Source organism: Acanthochromis polyacanthus, chromosome 1 (assembly GCF_021347895.1).
Source record: "Acanthochromis polyacanthus isolate Apoly-LR-REF ecotype Palm Island chromosome 1, KAUST_Apoly_ChrSc, whole genome shotgun sequence".
Taxonomy (NCBI): domain Eukaryota; kingdom Metazoa; phylum Chordata; class Actinopteri; family Pomacentridae; genus Acanthochromis; species Acanthochromis polyacanthus.
In genome coordinates, this window is record NC_067113.1 from 54577444 (window position 1) to 54598091 (window position 20648).

At 40.3% G+C, this 20648-nt stretch overlaps 1 protein-coding gene across 6 annotated transcripts in view; it reads right to left on the minus strand.

Moving 5' to 3' along the window:
• anks1b (ankyrin repeat and sterile alpha motif domain containing 1B) overlaps positions 1-20648 on the minus strand; it is a 291730-nt gene that overhangs the window by 63552 nt on the left and 207530 nt on the right. For all 6 annotated transcript variants that reach the window (XM_051957203.1, XM_051957205.1, XM_051957200.1 and 3 more), the window contains exons 14-15: positions 1689-2344; positions 960-1082 (exon numbers count right to left, since the gene is read on the minus strand). In XM_051957203.1, the coding sequence (XP_051813163.1) occupies positions 960-1082; positions 1689-2344 (779 nt within the window). The remainder of the gene's footprint in view (positions 1-959; positions 1083-1688; positions 2345-20648) is intronic.

The following is a 20648-nucleotide window of genomic DNA, read 5'->3' on the forward strand; positions in this document are numbered from 1 at the left end:
TGTGCTGCAAATGGAGCAGCTTTGTTATTGTTGCCTCTTAAATCCCCATATATCAGCCCAAGATTTCCCTGAAGCCATCATATCTCTGCCTTATGTAGCATGCAATTAAACAGGAAAGGTCACCTTAATTGCTGAGAATTATGAGAACTTCCATATGGTAATTCATCACCATCAGCAAGTTATGAGCTTCGCTGAAGAATTAATGAACATGTACATGCAAATGTGAAACGACATGCACACATGCACTTTCGCTCACATGCATCGGCGTCGTTTTAAAAATAGAGAGTCTAATTAAGTCGCCTTCATGATTGTGTGGGATGGGACAAACATTTTTATCTTAAGAAGTGCTGTGCAAAACAATATGCGATTCTTCATTGTCAAGGTGCATCAGTTTGCAAAGCATGTTGGTCTGTGGTGAGAACAATGTCCACTGAGCAGAAGCTAATGTGTCTGTGACCCAAAGTGTTTATAGAGCTCCAAGAGTCGTGTCCAGTCAATAGATCACATCTGTGTCACAGACCCTTTAATACTGAAAGAGCTCCAGGCACAAACACAGCGAGACCAAAACACACAGCACCCTCGACCTCCGCGCTCTACCCTCTATAACAGAAACTGCTTTCTCTCACATATCTGGTCTTCCCTGCAGCTCAGTGCTGGTTACAGACGAAAATCAATGTGGGAGCGTGTTAAATTAGCACAGGCTCCTTCTGCACCGGAGTAGCTGAGTGGATTTCAAAGGGAGGAAAAACTGAAGCGGCTCACTGCTGTGGCTGCAGAGTTTTCGACTGTCTCCTGCAGACACAGATCACTTTGAAAAGCGTGCTGCTTTTAATCAATTTTACAATGAAACTACATCTAGTGTCAAAGCACAGGCGTTGATTGATAATCCTTTTCCTTTTTTAACATCTTGATTGATTCTAAACAGTTAGCTGTGTATGTCAAGAGAAATAACATTTTACCTCTTCCCACTCAGCAGTGAAAGAAGGCGTTCTCTCCAGTCTTCCCTCAGGGCAGGCACCCTCTCGTGGGCTGGGGCTTCCAGGGCCCTGACCTCGTGATCCAGACCCCCAACTGTGCTCCTCCTGGACAAGACAAAAACAAACCATTTTGTTTTCAACAACTGGACGACTAAAGAGCATGAGATGCAAAGGTTCCAAATATTTTAACCTTAAAAACACGAATAACTGAAAGTAAAACTGATAGGAGAACAACTAAATCCATTCAGTGTTCATCAAAGTTTCATCTGTAATGGCACTATTTTCATCAAACAGACTATGGATTTAGCTTATGATTTATTTACAGTGAATTAAAGAAGTCTCATGAAATGTGCCGCACAGCAGAGAACACTGTGGCCCAGATTAGTGAGTTATCTAATTGGCTGGACTGTTTTCTGTTCTGTTTCTGAGGTCACATGATGCAGCAGGATGCCAACTTCATCATTTATACAACTGAATATTTACAATAAATGCATTTTCTGCCACTGTAATAGAAACTGAGACCTCTTTGTTGACCAGTTTATATAAAAGGAGAATCTTCATTTCTTTCAAAAAACAAAGACAACGTTATACTTGAGCTAGAAGAAGACCTGGACTGTATCAGTGAAAAACAACCATTATAAGAGTTTCATAATGCAGCACAAATGCCACAAAAAGAGAAAATCTTCACATAAAATGTCAGCAGCAGCTTACCTGTATGGGAGACACGGCCACCAGGTTGGAGTCAGACTTGGACAGAGACTTAGACAGCTGCAGGTCCAAAACACTGCGTGGCATGGACCTCATCCTCCCCAGGGTGCAAGCCCTCTCTTCGTAGCCACCCCCAGGTGAACTGTCTTTGGACGCCCCTCCTGCCTGGACACCTCGTAACTCTGGAATTTCTCCGTTTTGACCAGAGGAACTAGATGGTGGGTGGCCCAACGTAGACCATCCACGAGGTGAACCCACCTGCTCACAGTTCCTGAGTTGAGCCTGGTCCTGGTTGACCTTTGTGTGGAAGACAGTCCGGTACACAACCTGTGGCTTTTGGGGGTCGTTGGCCGACCTCTGAGGGGAAGATTCGCTCCCTGTCCTGGAGAACACCTGAGTGGCACCTCCGCCAATCACAATGCTGAACTCTGGGGTCTGCAGCAGGCCGCTCTGGACATCAGTGGAAGGATATTTAAAAGCTTTGGGGCTGTAGAGGTGGTAAGGCGTTTCAGGGGGTTCACAGGCTGGCGAAGATCCATGAAGGAGGCCTGCAAATTCCTCTGGGATGTGACTCTTCCTGCGATCCTCCAACAGAGCGTTTGATTTGGAGGAAGAGCAGAGAGGAGGAGGAGGCGGGTCTCGCTGGTACAACCCGTCGTCTGTAGAAAGGACACACAAAACAGTGACTTATTAGCATTGAATCAAACAGATGAGCCATATGTACATGTGTTGTATTTGCATGAAGCACTCCTGTTACAACAATGATACAAACTGATGAATTTACTCTTCAAAAAAACAGATCAGAAATTTACACAAAATCCACAACGTACACAATAATATTTAAAACAGTCACGTAAAATACTGATTAAACAGAACAGAGGGAGAGAAAAGCGATGGGGCTAAAAACAAATACATAAAACAAGCAAAGCTGCAAATAGGAAGATAAGAACAAGGAAATACATCTTCTGCTTCCCTGCAGAGAAGCCGTTTGTTCCTCCAAGGAGACATAAAAGAACTCCTGACTTAGATTTTACACCTCTGCTCCTTCACCATGTGGGTGCAAACAGTGTGCTTGTGTGTCTGAACTTGTGCGTCTGTGCATGAACTCATCGAGACAGATGTTCTTACACCATTTGGCTGCTTCCATTTTTTTTGGAGGGGATGCTTTCACTCACTGTTTATGTGCAGTGGCGTGGAAGAAGCAGCTGAAAGCTCCTTCCGATTTTCCGTGAATAAGTGTTTGTGTAATTGTAGACGCATCCGTCTGCCCGTGTGTTTCCGTCCGTGTCTACTTGACTACTCTTCCGTCACATCTCCAAACATGTTACAGCTGAGGTCACAACTGTTTTCATGCACTTAAGAAGATGATACAATATGCAAAATTAAAAGTCTCTTATTCCTCTTCTGCCTTGATGAATTATTGCACTTTTCCGGAGCAACTTTTCTCAAATCTTCAACTCTATACGACTGTAGACACTGAACCTAAATGGCTTGCTGCTAAGGTAATGTTAATGGTAGGTGGGTACCGACAACAGAGAGAGTGGAGAACTAGATTTACTCAAAGAGGGACGTGGAAATTGTGTGTGAACAACAACACCTTAGACACTAACCTCACCATAGATGAGAATGACACCTGTAACCATGGTAACTGCACATAAGAAAAATGTTGAGAGCCGTAGCCTCAAATGTTAAAATTCAAAATGCATGACAAAAATTTGACTAACCTCGGACTATAAAGTATGAAGAAATCAATCCACTGAAATAAATTCCTAAGCAGAGATGTTTCCACTTCCTTTTGAACATTTGGTTTTGCATGTTTAAATGGTTATATCCCCCAGGTACTTCAATGTTGGTGTAAAACTACTAAAATTACAGATGAGAGCTGGCATTTTAAGGCAGCACCCATTAATTTATTTCAAACCCAATGTGCTGAACGCAAATGCCATTTAATGTCATACTTGATAATTCATCAATTCTTGATATTAGCAGTTAAAAAGTCAGTAAAAACATGGTCTTTCACTATTCTGCTCAAACACACACACGTCTGAGAGCTGTAATCGGCTCCTCAACATCAGATTTTGTTTTCCTCTCATTAGTTGATTAAACTAGAATACAGTATAATATCCTGTCTTGTTTCCTTGCATACTATAAAGAGCTGAAAAGGAAAGTGTGCGTCTTTGTGAGACGAGTCCCGACTCTTCTCTCTTTCTGTTTCCTGTCACTGCGTGTTAAGATTGTGTACCAGGTCATGTAAACAGTCTTACCACTGATAAATATCTCTCACATACTCAACAGTCTCACAATCAGAGTTGCTTGAATGAATAGAAACAGTGCCTGTCCACTTCCACATGAATGTGAAATCTTCAGTCCTGTAATCAAAACTGTCAGTTCAATAATTGCATGTACTCCACTGCTCCTCACACATGCTGTATTACAATGTTGTCATTTGACCACATCTTCCCACTGCTTGACACCTCCTCACCCCAAAAACACACAGTCTCTCAGTCAGTTTTAGCTCGCGCTTTCTGGCTGTCTTCGGCACATCCAGCCACATTTCCATATGCAACAACCGCATAAGTGAGTACACGCAGTAACGCACATGTTGCTTTGCTGTTTCTGTGAGAAAACCCCAGGAGAGTGACTGACTGAAATCACAATGATTAAAGCAAGAGATGATCCTGTTCTAGTCACTGTGAAAGAACCAAAGGGAGGGAACATCAGTGCTGATACATGGAGCCATTTCATTTGATATTTGAGTGTTGCATTTTCACTGCACCACACTATTTGGTGTATTTAAATGCACCAAACACACCCATTAACAGTCTTCAGGTAATGAGCGTTGAAAACATGACTCATCCTCAAGTGTTACACGGACTGAAAATGTCATTTCCTACACAAGCTGAAAGCTCTTTAGTAACAACTAATCCTCAGCGTTTTACAGAATTAACAGAACAAAATGGCTGCAACATCATCAGTAACAGCGTGATGACCCTTGTCGTCATCGTCTCCTAATTTCTCTGTTTTTTGGCTGCATCGTCTTTGTTGAACACAATCAACATCCAAAGCAGAAATCATAGGGAGCAGCTCTGAATGTATTGTAAGTTATTATACCTAACCCTGTGCACCAAAGTACTTTTAGGATACTACTGTTGTATCTTTAACCACTGTGGGCTCATTTTTCACTGCAATATAAAGTCCTGCATGTCAGTGGAAGCAGTACAACCATGACTAGAAGTAGAGAGAACTTAAACATGTCTTCTCTGCACAACTGAAATATTTTACTGCTTACATTTTAATTCAGGCTGCACAGTGAACTAGTGGTTAGCACTGTCGCCTTGCAGCTAGAAGGTCCCCGGTTTGTGTCCCGGCCTGAGCCTGGGATCTTTCTGCATGGAGTTTGCCTGTTCTTCCTGTACATGTGTGGGTTTTCTCTGGGTATTCTGGCTTCCTCCCACAGTCCAAAAAGATGCTGAGGTTAATTGGTGATTCTAAATTGTTCGTAGTTGTGAATGTGAGTGTGATTGTTTGTCTGTATACGTAGCCCTGTGACAGACTGGTGACCTGCCCAGATGAACCCTGCCTTTACCCTAAGTCAGCTTGGTTAGACTCCCTGTGACCCTAATGAGTTTTAAGCATTGTATAGATAATGAATGGATGGATATGTGCAATTCATTTTCATGCTTGTCACATATCTACAGAGCCTGCAGTTCAGCTGAATAGACTTTTTGTCACATGTGTTGGTTGCAGCTGAGTCAAACATGGCTATATGGTTGCACAGAACCTGGTTACAGCAAATCAAAGGGATTTTGATTTCATGATTAAAGTTAGATGTGGTTAATTTTCCCAACCAAACTGTTATGGTATCATGTTAACACAGAAAGTTCAACAACCATTCGAAAGATAAAAAGAAAAGCAAATCGATCTGTTTTCACTGCTCCTGGCTGTAGAATATGGTGTAATATTCGTGATTTTTCAAAGGCAGCATTCTTTTTAAAACCTGCTGGAAGGTTCTTTTGGGAACAGAGAACAAACAAACATGAGAAAAAAAAAATCACACCATCGTAATTTACGTTAATTGAATGATTCGACAGCTTTGTTAATTCCCCATCATTTATCAGAGTTAGAAATATTTTTGTTCAGAAGCATATTATTGTTATTATTATACATAATTTCCATTTCAATAAGGTATTAGCTGGTCTGATTAAGACAAGTCCTGGGCTGTGGCTGCACCTCTAAGGCATCATTAAGAGTTATTTTTCAATTTATACTCAGCATGTGCTTCTCTCAGCTTTGTTGTGAATATATTTTACAGTTCTTATACCCGCTCTGTGCGCTTCCTCTTTGTTTTTGTTTTTTTTAAAGATCTGAGCCACTGGCAACAGGTGAGCCCATTGGTAGCTATGGCAACAGAGAGCCCAAGCGCCAGAATCTCTCCCAGTTTTTTGGCGGCTGAGTGTTTTCGACCTTCGGGAGAGCGAGGGAAAAGTGTATGGTGGATAAACACAGCAATCAAATCAGCAGGTGTGTTTGTCAAGACAGAAAAAAAGAATCATTCCAGAGGCTGAGCTGACTTCTCTGTAACTGTACGAGTACAGGTATGCGGCGAGGGCAGAAGGAAAGTTATAAGCAGTAACTTTTGGAAATATTCCCTGAACAAAGTTTTCTTTTAAAGATAGAATCATAAAGCTAACAATAGCTTGGCTGCTCAGAACACTAAAATAAGGACAACTTGCTGCAGCCAAATTGTAGGATAGATAAAAATCAGAGAATTGGGATTTGGCTACGCTCAGGCAGGAAACTCTTGTTCTCTCTTCTTCTTCCCCTACAAACAATCAATAGGCTTCCTCAGTGTGTTGTTTTTACCATCATTATTTATCCTTCCCTGAGCCTACAGATCTCACAGACTATTATCTTTGTGTTTGAGTGAGGTTGTGTGTGTTTTTCTTACCTGGGAAGCCAAGGATAGTATGAGCTCAAACTACGGAACAGTCATCTTGTATATACGACACTTATTTATAGTCACTCACCACCCTTCTTTCGCTGAAGAGCAGCAGAATTCTACGAATCAGATGGCGAAACAGCCGCTGTATCATTCTGCATACCTGCATATTTATTGTGACACAATACATACAGGTCGGGGCACGCGGCAGCACAGCCCAGACTTGTATTTGGATGAGTTGTGTTCATGTCAAAGCAAACAACAGCAGTAACTAGGTGTTTGTTTGTGCAATAAACACAAAGAAATATTTTACATTATCACTCAGAGGTACAGAATGAACTCATGAATAGCTTAGGATCGATCCGTCTCTGTCTGCATCCTCATTAGCACTCAACACCAACAATGAGGACCCATGCATCATTTTATATTACTGACTGACTTGATAAACTGTGAGAGGTAAAAGATTTAGCTGCGTACGTCCTCCCACTAACCACTTTACAGTAGAGAACAGACATATAAGAACAGAGTGGGTGGGAGAGAAACAGGTCTGGAGCTTTTAGTCGATGTACATAATCACTCAAACTGTAAAATAAAACGGTGCTGCTTCGGTATCACGGCGGCCAAAAACACTACATACTAAAGCCCGTTTGCTAAAAACTATAATGTGCATTAAAATAAAACTTCACTGCAATAAAGACAGAACAATTCAGATGAACAAGACTCACCTCCAATAAATGCCATCAAAGTTTGGATAAAAAGAGTGTAGTTTATTGCTTTGTTTGTAGAAGTCTTTTCTCTGAGTTACTCAAATGCCTGCAGCAGGAACCATCTGAGTGTCTCTAGATCAAGAATTGCACATATTTATGTACATGGAACAACACAGACATCTTCATTATAGACTTATAATTATAAATTATCTCCAACATAAGGACAGGGTCACTCAGATTCTAATGAAAAACCACACTGTGTACTTTTTCTTCACTTCAGACATGCAAGCTGTCACACAGAGTAAAAGCTATTCATTTGGTTAAGCTCTGTGCTCCCACACAGCTGTTGGGATATTTTTACTTTACCGCTGGTAAACCAGTAGGGTGCCATGCCAGTGTTTCTAAAATCATGAATAAAGTAGGCTATTAGTGACTTTGACAGTTTGATAAGCTTGATGTTAGTTTAGATGTAGACTTGTGTTAGTTTTTGCATTATAATTATTATTATTCACTTGATGTATTGTCCAATCTCACATGAAGGACAAATGCGTGCATATTATGGTTCTAATTGTCACCGCTGTAGGTTTGTCTGAATGATACTTCTTGAAGTATTAACATAAAAGTGACCTATATCTAAATGACAGAAAGTCATCCTTCAACAGACTGATAAGCCAGAAATGTTACTTATCCCTTGTCTGACAAAGACTTCACTTTAAAGCGCTACTAAGTATGTCATGCACTAGAACTGAAAAAGTGATAAATTAAAGATGACAGTATGCATACTAATCTGCTGTCGATGGACACCACAGCACTGCTGCACAATGCAATTCATAAAAGAAATGAAACAACTACTCAAAGGACTAAGATTTCAGACAAATGACATGACAGCAGACAGACTTCAGACAGCAGAGGATAAATTTGTTCTGGAAAATTAGAAAACAATATAAAGAAAGAATCATAAAAATATAGCAAAAAAATGTTGAAATTATATATTCTGTGCCTTTTTCATTCTAAAACCAAACAACAGACTACTTCAAAACAGCATATGTTAGGGTGAAGTGCACAGTCTGTTTGCTAAGTAACAAACCCCTGGTGGCTGTAGTTACTATGACAAGTGCAAAGGAAGAAGTTTGGTATAGAGATAGTGGTTTGGGTTTTCAGTTGTTTTTTTTTTAAAATCAATTTCTTTATCTGATAGTCGGCTACAACAGACAGCAGAGGTGTACTTGTTTTATGAAACCTTTATGGATGATCAGCAAACACACCTGTGACTCCATCTCATTTAACAGGAAGAAGATCTTCCTGGTGGTGTAACCAGGTACTACAGTAAACCTACAATACATTTTCTGACAGTTAAACTGCATCTCACTTGTCTAATGCCTTCTGTCGATCTATTTAAATTGATTAAATAATTAATAGCAATTAATCAATTAGCAATTCACCATTAGCATCACTAGTCAGGCTGCACAGATGCAAAAAGCAAAACACTGGACACACTAGATAGCTTTCCCCCCCTATTAAAACATCCATTCCATCCATTCATCCTCTATACACCGCTTTATCCTCACTAGGGTCCGCAGGGGGTGCTGAAGTCTATCCCAGCTGACTCAGGCGAAGGCAGGGGACACCCTGGACAGGTCGCCAGTCTGTCACAGGCTACATATACAGAACAAACAATCACACTCACATTTACACCTAGGGGCAATTTAGAATAGTCAATTAACCTCAGCGTATTTTTGGACTGTTTGGGAGGAAGCCGGAGTACCCGGAGAAAACCCACGCAGGCACAGGGAGAACATGCGAACTCCATGCAGAAAGATCCAGGCCCAGGCCGGGATTTGAACCGGGGATGTTCTTGCTGCAAGGTGAAAGTGCTAACCACTACAGCACTGTGCAGCCCTCTATTAAAACAGATATTCTAAATATTTCATATTGTGTATGACCATCACTCTATAACCTTAACTCCATGTTTGCTAATATAACCATGATGATGCAGCTCCTCCAGTCTAATGCCGTAAATATTGAACCCAAATCCTAAACATGTTGAACACAGTTGAACATTAACAGATTTACTTGTCCAACAGTAAATTAAAAAGGTTTTGAAAAGCTCTTCTGTGTGTCATTTTTGAGGACATGGACACATTTATGTATGTTTTGAAGTTGGTAAACTTGTAGAAAAACGGTGATAATGCATGATCTAGTGATGGAAAGTGCTTTAGAAGTAGGAACAGCTTCTCAGTGTGGCAGAACGCTGGTTTAGCAGATAGTTTTTGACGCATTTGTCTATTGGCATTTTGGATGAGCAGCAACATTGACATTTCTTTTTCTCAGCAGACATTTATTATATTACTATAAGTAGGAAAAACACAGGCACAATTAATGCATTAACAGTGGCTCTGTTGCATTCAAGGAACCCAGTAAGACATGATTCTGAGTCTGGCATTTATAATATTTGAGTTCTGGAACTGGAATACAGGCACAGTTAGCATCATTAGTTACACGTGTGCTTATCCTGCCATGATGTTCAAGGATCTTATGAAAAAGTCTGATACATTCACAAACAACTGACCGAGTAGGACTCCAATTACACTTCATTAATAAAAAAGCAAAATGTGTTCCTGATATATATTTTAAGCTGTCTCAATACTATCTGTTTTGATGCTTATCAGTGTATAATGCACGTATCCAAGAACACTCAAACGTCAAATAATTTTAGTATGCAAACTGAAAACTTTGAAGTAGATTTAATTTAGTTGCATATTCACTGTGGACTACTGCAACTAAAAAACCTGCCTTAGTGTTAGTACGTCATTTTCAAACTGGGACACAGCTTTTTGTCTTTACCAGCTCACTTTGGCATGTTAAACTAAACGTTCTTCCAAAAATGAGTCTTACTTTCTTGCAGGTAATCACTTTACAAAAATAAGATTTCATGCCCAGTGTTGAATAAGGCAACAGCAGTCTAAGTGAAGCTCCTCCACACAGTGAATAAAAAAGATAAAAGGGAAAAAAAGTCAACTCTTCTTTTCACACATGCCCCAAGATGTAAAGATGTGCTTCACTGCCTGGTAATAAATGCTTGCTGCACCAGTGGTAAATGTAAGCGGTTGCCTGGTGCAGCACTTAGAATGGACATCATGAAACAGAGGCAGAAGAAAGGGAGAGGAAGAAAAGGAGATGGAGGAGAAGAGCAGGGAGGGGTGAAAAGTGGAAATTCATATTCAGGGAATAGATAGATGCAGGAATAAAGAGAGTAAGAGAGATTATCTGCCCAAATAGAAAACCAATTTTTAAGGGAAGGGTAAATGAGTAATGCAGAGGCTAACTGTAGCAATAAAACAACTAAACACAGAGGGAAGGTTGATAAAATGGCAGCCCAGACTGAGGTAAAGTGTGGGGGCCGGCAAGGGAGCGCATAACAGTGAATGACAGCATAAAGAGAGAGAGAGAGAGAGACAGAGGCGAATGAGCTCATGAAAGTGGCTAGAGAATAAGGGAGTGACAGAATGAAAGATTGAATGACGGAGGGGGGCATGAGGGAGAGAAATGAAAGAGTGGAGATAGAGAGCTGGAGGTTATATGTCAAAATGGAGGGAAAAGAAACTGTGGAGGCAAAAGCGAGGTTTGATCTGTCACCATAAAGACAGTTAATCCACACAGCAATCACAGCAGTCCACTTGTAGCGAGTTTCTGCTAAATACCTTAAAGAGTTCTTCAAAAATCTAATGAAACCACCCTCATTATTGATTTTACACAGCCTGAAGATTGAGAATGATTTAAATTTCCATTGAAAGCTATTAAACATGTGACATGACAGAATATTCAGCACAGTTCTGCAAAGAAAATATGCAACATAATGTCTCACCACACCTTTATCACTTCCCTCATTATTGTAAGAAAAATCGAAAAGGAACAGTGAACGTGAAAATGCAGGTACGCACAAACACTATAACCACACACACACAAAATCTTCTCATACACTGGATGCTTTCCTCTCAGTGTGTTTGTGTGGTATCAGGAGGGGCTGGAGATGATCCAAACATCTGATAGCAGCGTGTTCATCGTTCCGTCTCTTGTGGCGCGCACTGACTGTTATTAAAACTACAGAGTAATATCTGAACTGTCAGTCATCCACGAGAATTAAAGACTGAGCCCTATTCCTAAGTGCCACAAAGCCTGGATAAATCATCATCCGCTCCCTGAGCCTCAGGTGGCTAAGCTAGCATTGGTTGGTTAGTGCTAGGCTACGCTAACAAGGCCACATCTAAAGGGTTCTGCAGAACTCTGGTGATGAAGGACGGGAAATATTTGAAGTTTGGGTCATTGGCAAGAAGTTGCATGTGAGAACTACAGAAAGATCACAATCTATCAAAAATCAGGTACATACGGAAACCAAGTTTTCTACCTGTTAACATTTCGTTACCTGCCTAGTCACAGGTGAGCTGCGGCAAATAGTGAAGGAGTGGGTGAAAACTGCATTGATTTGCACATTTAAGAGGAATTAAAGTTGTGGGCTGGGGAATTTAAGATGAGACAGGATTACTGTCATAGAAAAAAATTTTAATACGTAACGAATACCCAGAGAGGATTATTTAGAAACTAAATCAACAACTAGAGAAAGACTTTAAATAAAGCCCCAAAAGTAATAACCAAGGCAATGATTTTTTTGAACCCAATCTGTTCCGGCTTTTCTTTCCACTGTTTAAGAACCTGTGTGTTTGAGATGACACTGGGGATCACAAGAGAAAATTAAACCATGTGTATTGTCTTCGAACCCCTACTTGTGTGTTATAATCAATGCACTTATAACTGAGTTTGGTTAGTATTTCTTTTAAAATGATAAAGTAAAGCAGGTGGTAGTGGATCCAAGGTCCAGAACTAGCTATCTGAAGCTTTAAACACATCTTCAGTCTTCTACAGCAGAAGGGATTTGACTTTGTCATTACCAGTTATGCTATCTCTATAATATATGTGAAGTAATACTCAAGATGTTGTAGGTTCTGTAACTGTAAACAGTTTAACACAGAGCAAAGGGTACGTCCACTTACCAACAAAATGGCATATACAATCAAGCTACATATCAGGTGTTAAACTGCACATGGAGTTCACTGATCTTGCTAAATTATTTTCCAACTCAGTTGCTCCATGTCCTCACTACCTTACTGTGAGGCAGTTCATGATTCTATCCAAGTCTGCAAGTGTCTGGAGGAAGCCTCTGTGGCAGTCCACATACAAGCCCCAAATTTTGTCACACAATGGACTGTCCATACTGCAAATGCACTAACTGCACACTTGTAAGGAAAACAAATGGTGCTTATAAACAAACCTTTGCTTGAGGAGATACTGTACAAGGAGATTCTTGGCCATTGACACCTTTAGAGTTTATTAGCAAAAACTTAATTGCAGTAGCTACCCCCAAGATTTAGAGGAGCTTTGATTTTTATGTGCTTTCCATCAACAGTGGAAGCTCTAATTTCAATAAAATATGCTGCGATATGTCCGTCTGCTGTGCTTGGTACACCTTATAAATATCCCATTAACATGAAGCTACAGCCCAGTCTACAACCAGCTGCTTTTATCCAGTATGAATGAAAATTCACAGAAGTTCAAAAGCATCCACAGAAGGCACATGTTCTTTCTTTGCAAAATATGAGGTGAATGTGACTGTCTGCAGCAAACCAATGTACATCTACTGCAACATGAAAGGAACCACGTCCGCTGTCTGCTTTTAAAGTCTGTAATCCGTCTCCACACAGCTTAATTGGCTCTCGCCTGTTGCTTTCTCCACGTCTTTCAATTTTCTATAGAATTTTGGTCACATTTCTTTTCCATTTGTTTCTCTTTACCTGCAGCTGCCAGACTCAAGCACGTGTAGCTAATATGGTGTTCTCTATGACTGTGTACAGATATTATCCCACAGTAAATACATGTAGCATTATAGTCATGAAAAAAAAAATATTAGACCAACCTGTTTCTTCAATTTCTTTTTCATTTTAATACCTGATACCACTAAATGTACATTAGTTTAGACAGATATAATGATACAAAACAGTTGAGAGTTTAATTTAAGAGCTGAAATCTAGCCATTTTCCATGGTTCTTGATAACCAAAATCACTTGATCCCTGCATCAACCGCTATGGTATGTACTGCCAAAAACTGTGCTTTTAGGCATTCAATGTTTCTTTTCTGTCTGTTTTAGTCACACGAAACACACAGAGTTCATATCTGATTGCATAACCATTGTTTCTGATGAACTGCAGCCATGCATTTGGCATGCTCTCCACCAGCTTCTGACATTGTTCTGCTGTCACAGCAGCCCATTCTTGATGTACAAATTAATTTCAATTCAGTTTATTTATATAGTGCCACAGTCAAATTGTCTCAAAACACTTTACAGAGCCCATATGCCTGACCCCAGAGCAAGCCCTAAGGCGAACAGTGCAAGGAAAACAACCCTTTTACAGGGAAAAAAAACCTTGAGCAGAACCTGGCTCTTTATGTGGGGGGGACCCCATTTGTCAGCTGGCAGATGAGCCCCCCAAGTTAAACACAATTTGCTTGTTTTTGGCTTGTGGTTGTTCCCATTGGCGTTTGATGATTTCCACAGGTTTTCAATTGATTTAGATCTGTTGATTGAGCAGGCCAAGGCCATGGGTTGAATGTTCTGGTTCTCCATCCAGGCTTTAACTGACCTTGCGTGTGGCAAGTGCCATTGTCTTGTAGGAAAATCCAGTCATGGAAAGCAGGAAAGTTTCCAGCTGATAGAAGATTGTTTTCAAGAGTATCCATGTACATGACCTGGTTCATTCGCCCCATTTCACCCAGACTGAAACAACCCAAGATGGTAACTGATCCACCCCCATGTTTTACTGTAAGGGAAAGACAGTCTGGTTCGTAGCTTCTCCAGGCTTCTTCCGAACCAGTAAGTTGGCTTGAGTTGGCATCAACTGAAAATTGGATTCATCACTGAAGAGAACCTTAGTCCAATCATCAACAGTCCAATCCTTGTGATCCCAGCAAAGAGTAACCGGGCTTTTGTCTGCCTTTCATTGATGAAGGACTTCTTCCGTGCCCTGTGTGACTTCAGACCATCTTCAAGACGTTTCCTGCTACGACCAGCTAGTAATTTGGTAGTACTATGATAGGCTTGTTTTTCTTGGTGTAATGAACGGCTGTCTTGAAGATCTTCAGTTTTTTTGCTACCCGTCTCTCACTCATGACAATTTCCAGCAGTGTCAAGATGGCTGCCTTTGTGGCTTCACATAATTGTTTTGTTTTAGGCATTATATGAGAGCTGACGTATTCTGAGTTGTGCTACGGCTTGAATGTAAGCAGGAAACCACTCTAGGCCTTTGCATGCGCAGTGCTGCTTATGACATGAAATGACCTCTTATAGACCCTGGGAATGCAATGAAGCTTCAGCATGTCAGACAGGAAATAAGTATTCTGTAATCAGCTGCAGTTTTCCCATGTTTCATTGTATTCTTCAGGTAGTACAACTTTACTGATACCCAGGCATTGAAATGAACAAGAAATTGAAGAAGGGTGGTGTAATCATTTTTTCCATGACTGTATATAATCCATTCATAATACTTTTTTCATTTGCTAATTATTGAACTAATTATTCTGGTAAATATATGATAAATATTATTGTAGCAAATATCTGAAGTTTAACAAGAGCCTACCGAGGCAGATAAGTCGATTTTCAGTCAGATAAAGAACAAGATTAGGTGTGAACAAAGATGAAAGTCAAGCTAACAACTTACTGTACTATTGTCATTATTAATTAACTGTGTAAACAGTAACAGGAAGCTTGTTTCAAATCAATTACTTCATAATTAATATTTAAGAATACAAGTAACTACGCAAGATGTAGAGATACAGCCTCTGGTTTAGGCTTCTTTAATTTTAATGCTGAGTAAAGATTTCTCCATGTAATCATGCTCAAAGATGAAAATGACTAAGGACAGTTTTCCTATCTTCATCTCTTTTATTTTAATTTGTGATTCAGTGCGCATGCTGAAGTGTAGCCTCAGGTCTGTGACATCTGAGTTAATGTTATGCTAACAGGTGCAAACAGGTCAGGCTTAACTCTTCCCTGTAGGAGGCAGAGGAGGAGATAGAGACTCACTGCTGGAGCATTACTTCATGTCTGATAGCCTGTACGTATCTAAACCCAGCCTTAAGGCGGAGAGGGCCAGTCTGCAGATATTGAATTCACACTTTGATTCCTAATTCAAGCACGCAGAGTTTATTGCCACGGCAACTGGATCGTCTCCCACGGTAACCCATTTTTCAAGTTCTCCTGGAGTCAAGAGTGACGGCAGTCTCTCGGCGGCGTCACTGAAACTCCACATGTTGTGTTTGTGTGAGACAGAAGGGGATGGTGAGAGTTAAATGACTGATGTGAAGTCAGCAGTGATTATAATAATAGTTTCACATTTTAGACAAGTGTCATTTCTAGAAAATGAAATACAAATGAGGCTGTGCTCTTGGCTTCTTTTCAGGCGCTCTTAAGTTAGCGACAGTTCGATTTTTGAATAAGATTGTTCAGCGAATACATTTTTAGGAAGACAAATGGAGCATTTACCACATTACACACAGCCAGGACATGAAATATTTGCTGTGCTATGCCGTGCAAGAACCAATATTTATCAGGATCTAAAATACATCTAAACACAATATGCATGTTTATGTGTCATGTCTACCTGCAATCAGCTACTGAAGAATTGTGCTGCAATCAAGAGTGCTCTTTTACAATATGTTTTATACCAACACTGCGTAGGCAGCATGATAAACAAGACCGCTGCAGACACTGAGGATCCATAAAGCTCCACTTTATTCTGTCTAGTCAGGTTCCTTATTGTCTTCATTCTTCAGTGTGCTAGGGGTTATCAACAGCAGGATGAGCTTCTCTATGCATCTCACTGAATTCTGTTATTTTTTTGTATAGTTATTTTGAACCGAGTCTGGGTGTCTGTGTGAGTCTTTTGTGTTCAGAGCTTCCAAACATGACTCATCATCACCTCAGGTCCCTCTATTCAAAACTAAACCACAAAGAAGCAAAGGAGGTTTAAACAAGAATACAAATATGGGAGAAGAAGCCAGAGAAGAGGACTGAGGGTGATGGCGATTTTCACGTTAAAATAAAGCAAAAAAAGAGTTTTAACAACATTCATGCACTTTGTTGATTTTGTTGTGTATTAATTTCCAGGAGGCTTGGTGCTTCTATGGGACCATAAAAGAGCAACACAAATTTTAAAATAAGTACATACTGTAGAAGCAAAAACAGTGTGCAGCCGCAACTCACAGTGCCGAGTAGCTGAATTTAGGCAGAGCTTTGATCTAAAGGCAAACAATAGCGCACTAACACGCTCACAACAACAATGTTAACATGATGTTGTTAGCAATGAATATGCTGAGCTCATTATCGCCAAAAAGAAAGTCCTGAGGCTGATAGGAAAGCCATTAGTTTGGTTAATGTGTGGTCATCATTCAAAGTATAAGTTGAGTGGTGAAGTTTCAACATAGACTTGATGATGATGTCCTTCTGTTGTTAATTAAACCTCATCTGTGTATCAAAGTTACATATTTATAGGCTCCTGAACCCGTGTTTTTGAGACTGTTACAGGTACACTGAAGTTTAAAGCTGGAAATGTCTCAGACATAGTGTTGCCTGCTATTTTTGCCAATGAAGTCTCATCTAGCATAAAAACAAGGCAGAAAAAAAAACCCAAAAACAAAACACATACATATGGTCATGATACTATGTAAAAAGCTTTTCACTGGAGGGGACTTTAAAGTGGCATTTTCCAACAGCGCTTGAATGGGAGAACTTCTGTAGCTCTCATGTGCAATTTTATTGAATTCCTGTTGTAACATTTCTCCAATCAGTGACCTAGACTTTAAATCATTTCCAAGCATCCCATTGGTAGCGATCTTGTTAAGTTACAGGATGATCAAACTTATTAGAAATTCATCATCTGTACAAAACGTGCTTTGGTCTTGAGGACACATTTCACTAAATGAGTAAAAACCTTCACTTCATGGTTGCGCCAGGAAAAAAGTCAGTGAAATTTCACTCCTGGGTACCATGAATGTTAAATTCCAAGGCAAGCCATCCAACAATTGAGATATCAGGTGGTGGTCCAATCGACCTGATATCATCCTCCCTGGAGTCGTGATGTTAGTGTGGCTAAATGCAGCCAACCTCCTGATCAAACACACAGCAATCACAATTGTCCTGAACCTGTCTTGTTAGCACAACTGCCTGAGGTGAAATCTAAATGAAACAAGCCCACAGAATGTGTGATCAAAACCGTCCTGCTCATTAATGAAAATGTGCTGTTAATTAGAGCTCCATCTCTGAGGGCGGTAGGATTTGGAGAGGACACTGTACTGCCAAGACTGATGTCCAAAGGCGCAGAATTATGATCCACTCTGTGTCAGAGAGTCTGCTCATTCTGCTCTGTACAGTATTTTTACTTACACCAAAAGCACGTAATAGTAGCAACAACTATCGATACACAGCAGCACCTAGAATTGCATCAGGGCTTCTCAACACAGTGACTGAGTCTAATTAGCTTCACAATGATATTGCCATATTGCAAGGCTTTGCATTGGATTGCATTAGATTGTTAGGGTGTACTACCTAATAAACTCAGTGTAAATGTGCATGTATGGTATGAAACAACATTCTCAGTCAAAACTATATCCAAATCACACAGAAACAGAACTGTACACGCAACAGAATGGATAAGTGTTCTTCCCTTTCTTCAGCCACTTTTTAAATCTGACTGAACGGCTTCTATACTTGATTGATCCTCTCTCACCCCTGAGTGAAAAAGCAGTACCATGAGAACTATAATTTCATCACATCTGCCTCCTGCCACAACGGGGGCACACATTCAACCTGGTTAGAACAGCAGGGAAAATTCCTGTCATTTATATAAGTGGAGTCTACAGACAGCACTGCTGTTTTTCTGCTTCAGCACAAAAATGAGGGAAAAAAGAGAAAAAAACATGTATGCTTGTTTCTGCTGAGCTAGGATTACAATTAAATGTTTTAATGGAAAATATCAGTGGCCACTAACAGCAGGTTAATACATTAAGCTTCGTGTTATGCCTGCATGCACACAAAAACAAAATCGCTTCAAATGGGATTGTGTACAACAAAAAGGGAAATGACAGAGCCAAGGTGGCAAATGGATGGAAAATCATAAAATGAACAAACTCTGTGTGTGTGTGTGTGTGTGTGTGTGTGTGTGTGTGTGTGTGTGTGTGTGTGTGTGTGTGTGTGTGTGTCAATTGATGCTGCAAACAATGGCTGTGGTAACTTTGACAATGACTTAATGATCCTGCACAGCAGGCTGTCAGACCCGCATTTGTGCAAAAGAGAGTCTTTGGAATTGCGAGTTGATGTCAGAGGACAAGTGGAGTGTGTGATATTTGAGAACAAAAGACTGAATTAAGCAATGGAGGTCTAATGAACCTCAGTCAATCAAGTAAACACACGGCAAGAACTGCACTCGCACGCACAAAGGAGTTGATCGCGTTGCCATTTACAACTGATTAACTGACTAAGATCATCGATCACTCAGCCTCTTTGTGGTTGGTGGCATTATGAAAAGACTATGAAACGACAGATGTTTTTCACAACTGACCATGACACCACAAGAGAATTTCCATTAGGAAAACAGCATATTCTATACCATGTGTAGATCAGATATTATTTCATAATGAGGCTGAGTCAGAGAGGAAGGTATAATGTTCCCTGGAAAACCTCTAGTTGATGTGGCAAAGTATACTGCATTAACAGATTCACCTCTTGTGTAATTTGCCATCTGTATGAGCATTACTATAAGGCTGGACTCACTTTCTACTTAGCTTTTAGGAATGTAAGATTAGCTTTAAAAAGTGGCTTCAAATGTTTTAAAAAAAAAAAAGGCTCCAACTGGGTCTTACTGCTCTACAACTTCTACTGTACGTAGTTTCCTACAAAAGCTACATTTTCCATTTGACTTAAGGCCAATAGTTTAGATGATTTACCACACTACAAAGTTGGCTGCAAACAGTTGCCTATCTACACATTAAGGAACCAAGGAGTTGTTTCAAGTCCAATAGTCTCTCTTCTTTTAGCTCTGTGTTGGTCTTCAAAAAGTCCGGAGGCAAAAAAAAAAAGATTCTTCAGCTGCTGAATTCTCCACTTTTACTCTAAATATGACCATAATTTACTAAAAAATAACCATCCTGTATTCAAAAAAGGTCTTTAAGATTGAGTGGTTGAGATAAATTCATTAGGAGAAAGTTTACTCAGGTAACCAATCAAGTGTGAAGTAGGGTCATTTTCTCATAGACTTCTATACAATCAGACATCTTTGACAGACATCTTGGAACCAGAGGAGCTGCCCCCTGCTGGTCATCAAAGGAATGCAGGTTTGAGGTACTGGCACAATGTCTTCACTTTACAGACTTATAGGGGACATCCATCTTTGATCTTCCTTTAACCACTACAAGAGTCACTTGACCCATAGCTGACATGAAAACATGGATTACTGCAGCTTTGCATGCTATAACAACCAACTACTGTAACAGAGAAAAACGTCAGAATAAGAAAAATGACATTTTCATTCAAATTACTTCAAAAATAACAAAATTATGGGTGCACAAGAAGGTGTAAATGTTTCAGCAACTAAACAGCTTCCAGATGAGTAAACAGAGACCTGCAGATGTGCCTGTTTGTAACCGACTTGTCGCAGGGGGCACTGCATAATTCATGGAGGACAACTGCGTCGACAGTTGCACTGCTTTTGCATAACACTGCATTGCACTTGGCACTCTGCACTGAGGGAACATCTTCTCGAGCAATGTCCAGTATTACATAAACCTGAGCTACGCAGCATAACAGCAGCACAGTGATGGAGCGGGTTATAAATAGAGCTCCTTTTTGTCCAACTGCCCACGCAGGTAGCTGACACCTGCATACTTTGCTGCAGGGCGGGATTTATTGTATAATATTAGTGCAGAAGAACAGTTCATGATTTTTCAGGAAAGAATGAAAGAAATGAAAAGATGAGAGACAGATGTTAAGTGGAAGGAAGGAAAGGCCTTTTATGGAGTGCAAGGAAAGAAGTGCTCCCTTCACTTTCTTGTCCTCAATTCTCAATCCAACCCCCTGAAATCTCACATTTCATTCTCTATATTTTTCTGATTTGTGTTCATTACCTCCCCCAATCCCCTCCCCCCTGCAACACTAGACTCTCTCACCCACTCTCTTTTTCACTGGCATCCTTTGAATTCTGTGACTCTTTGCCTTC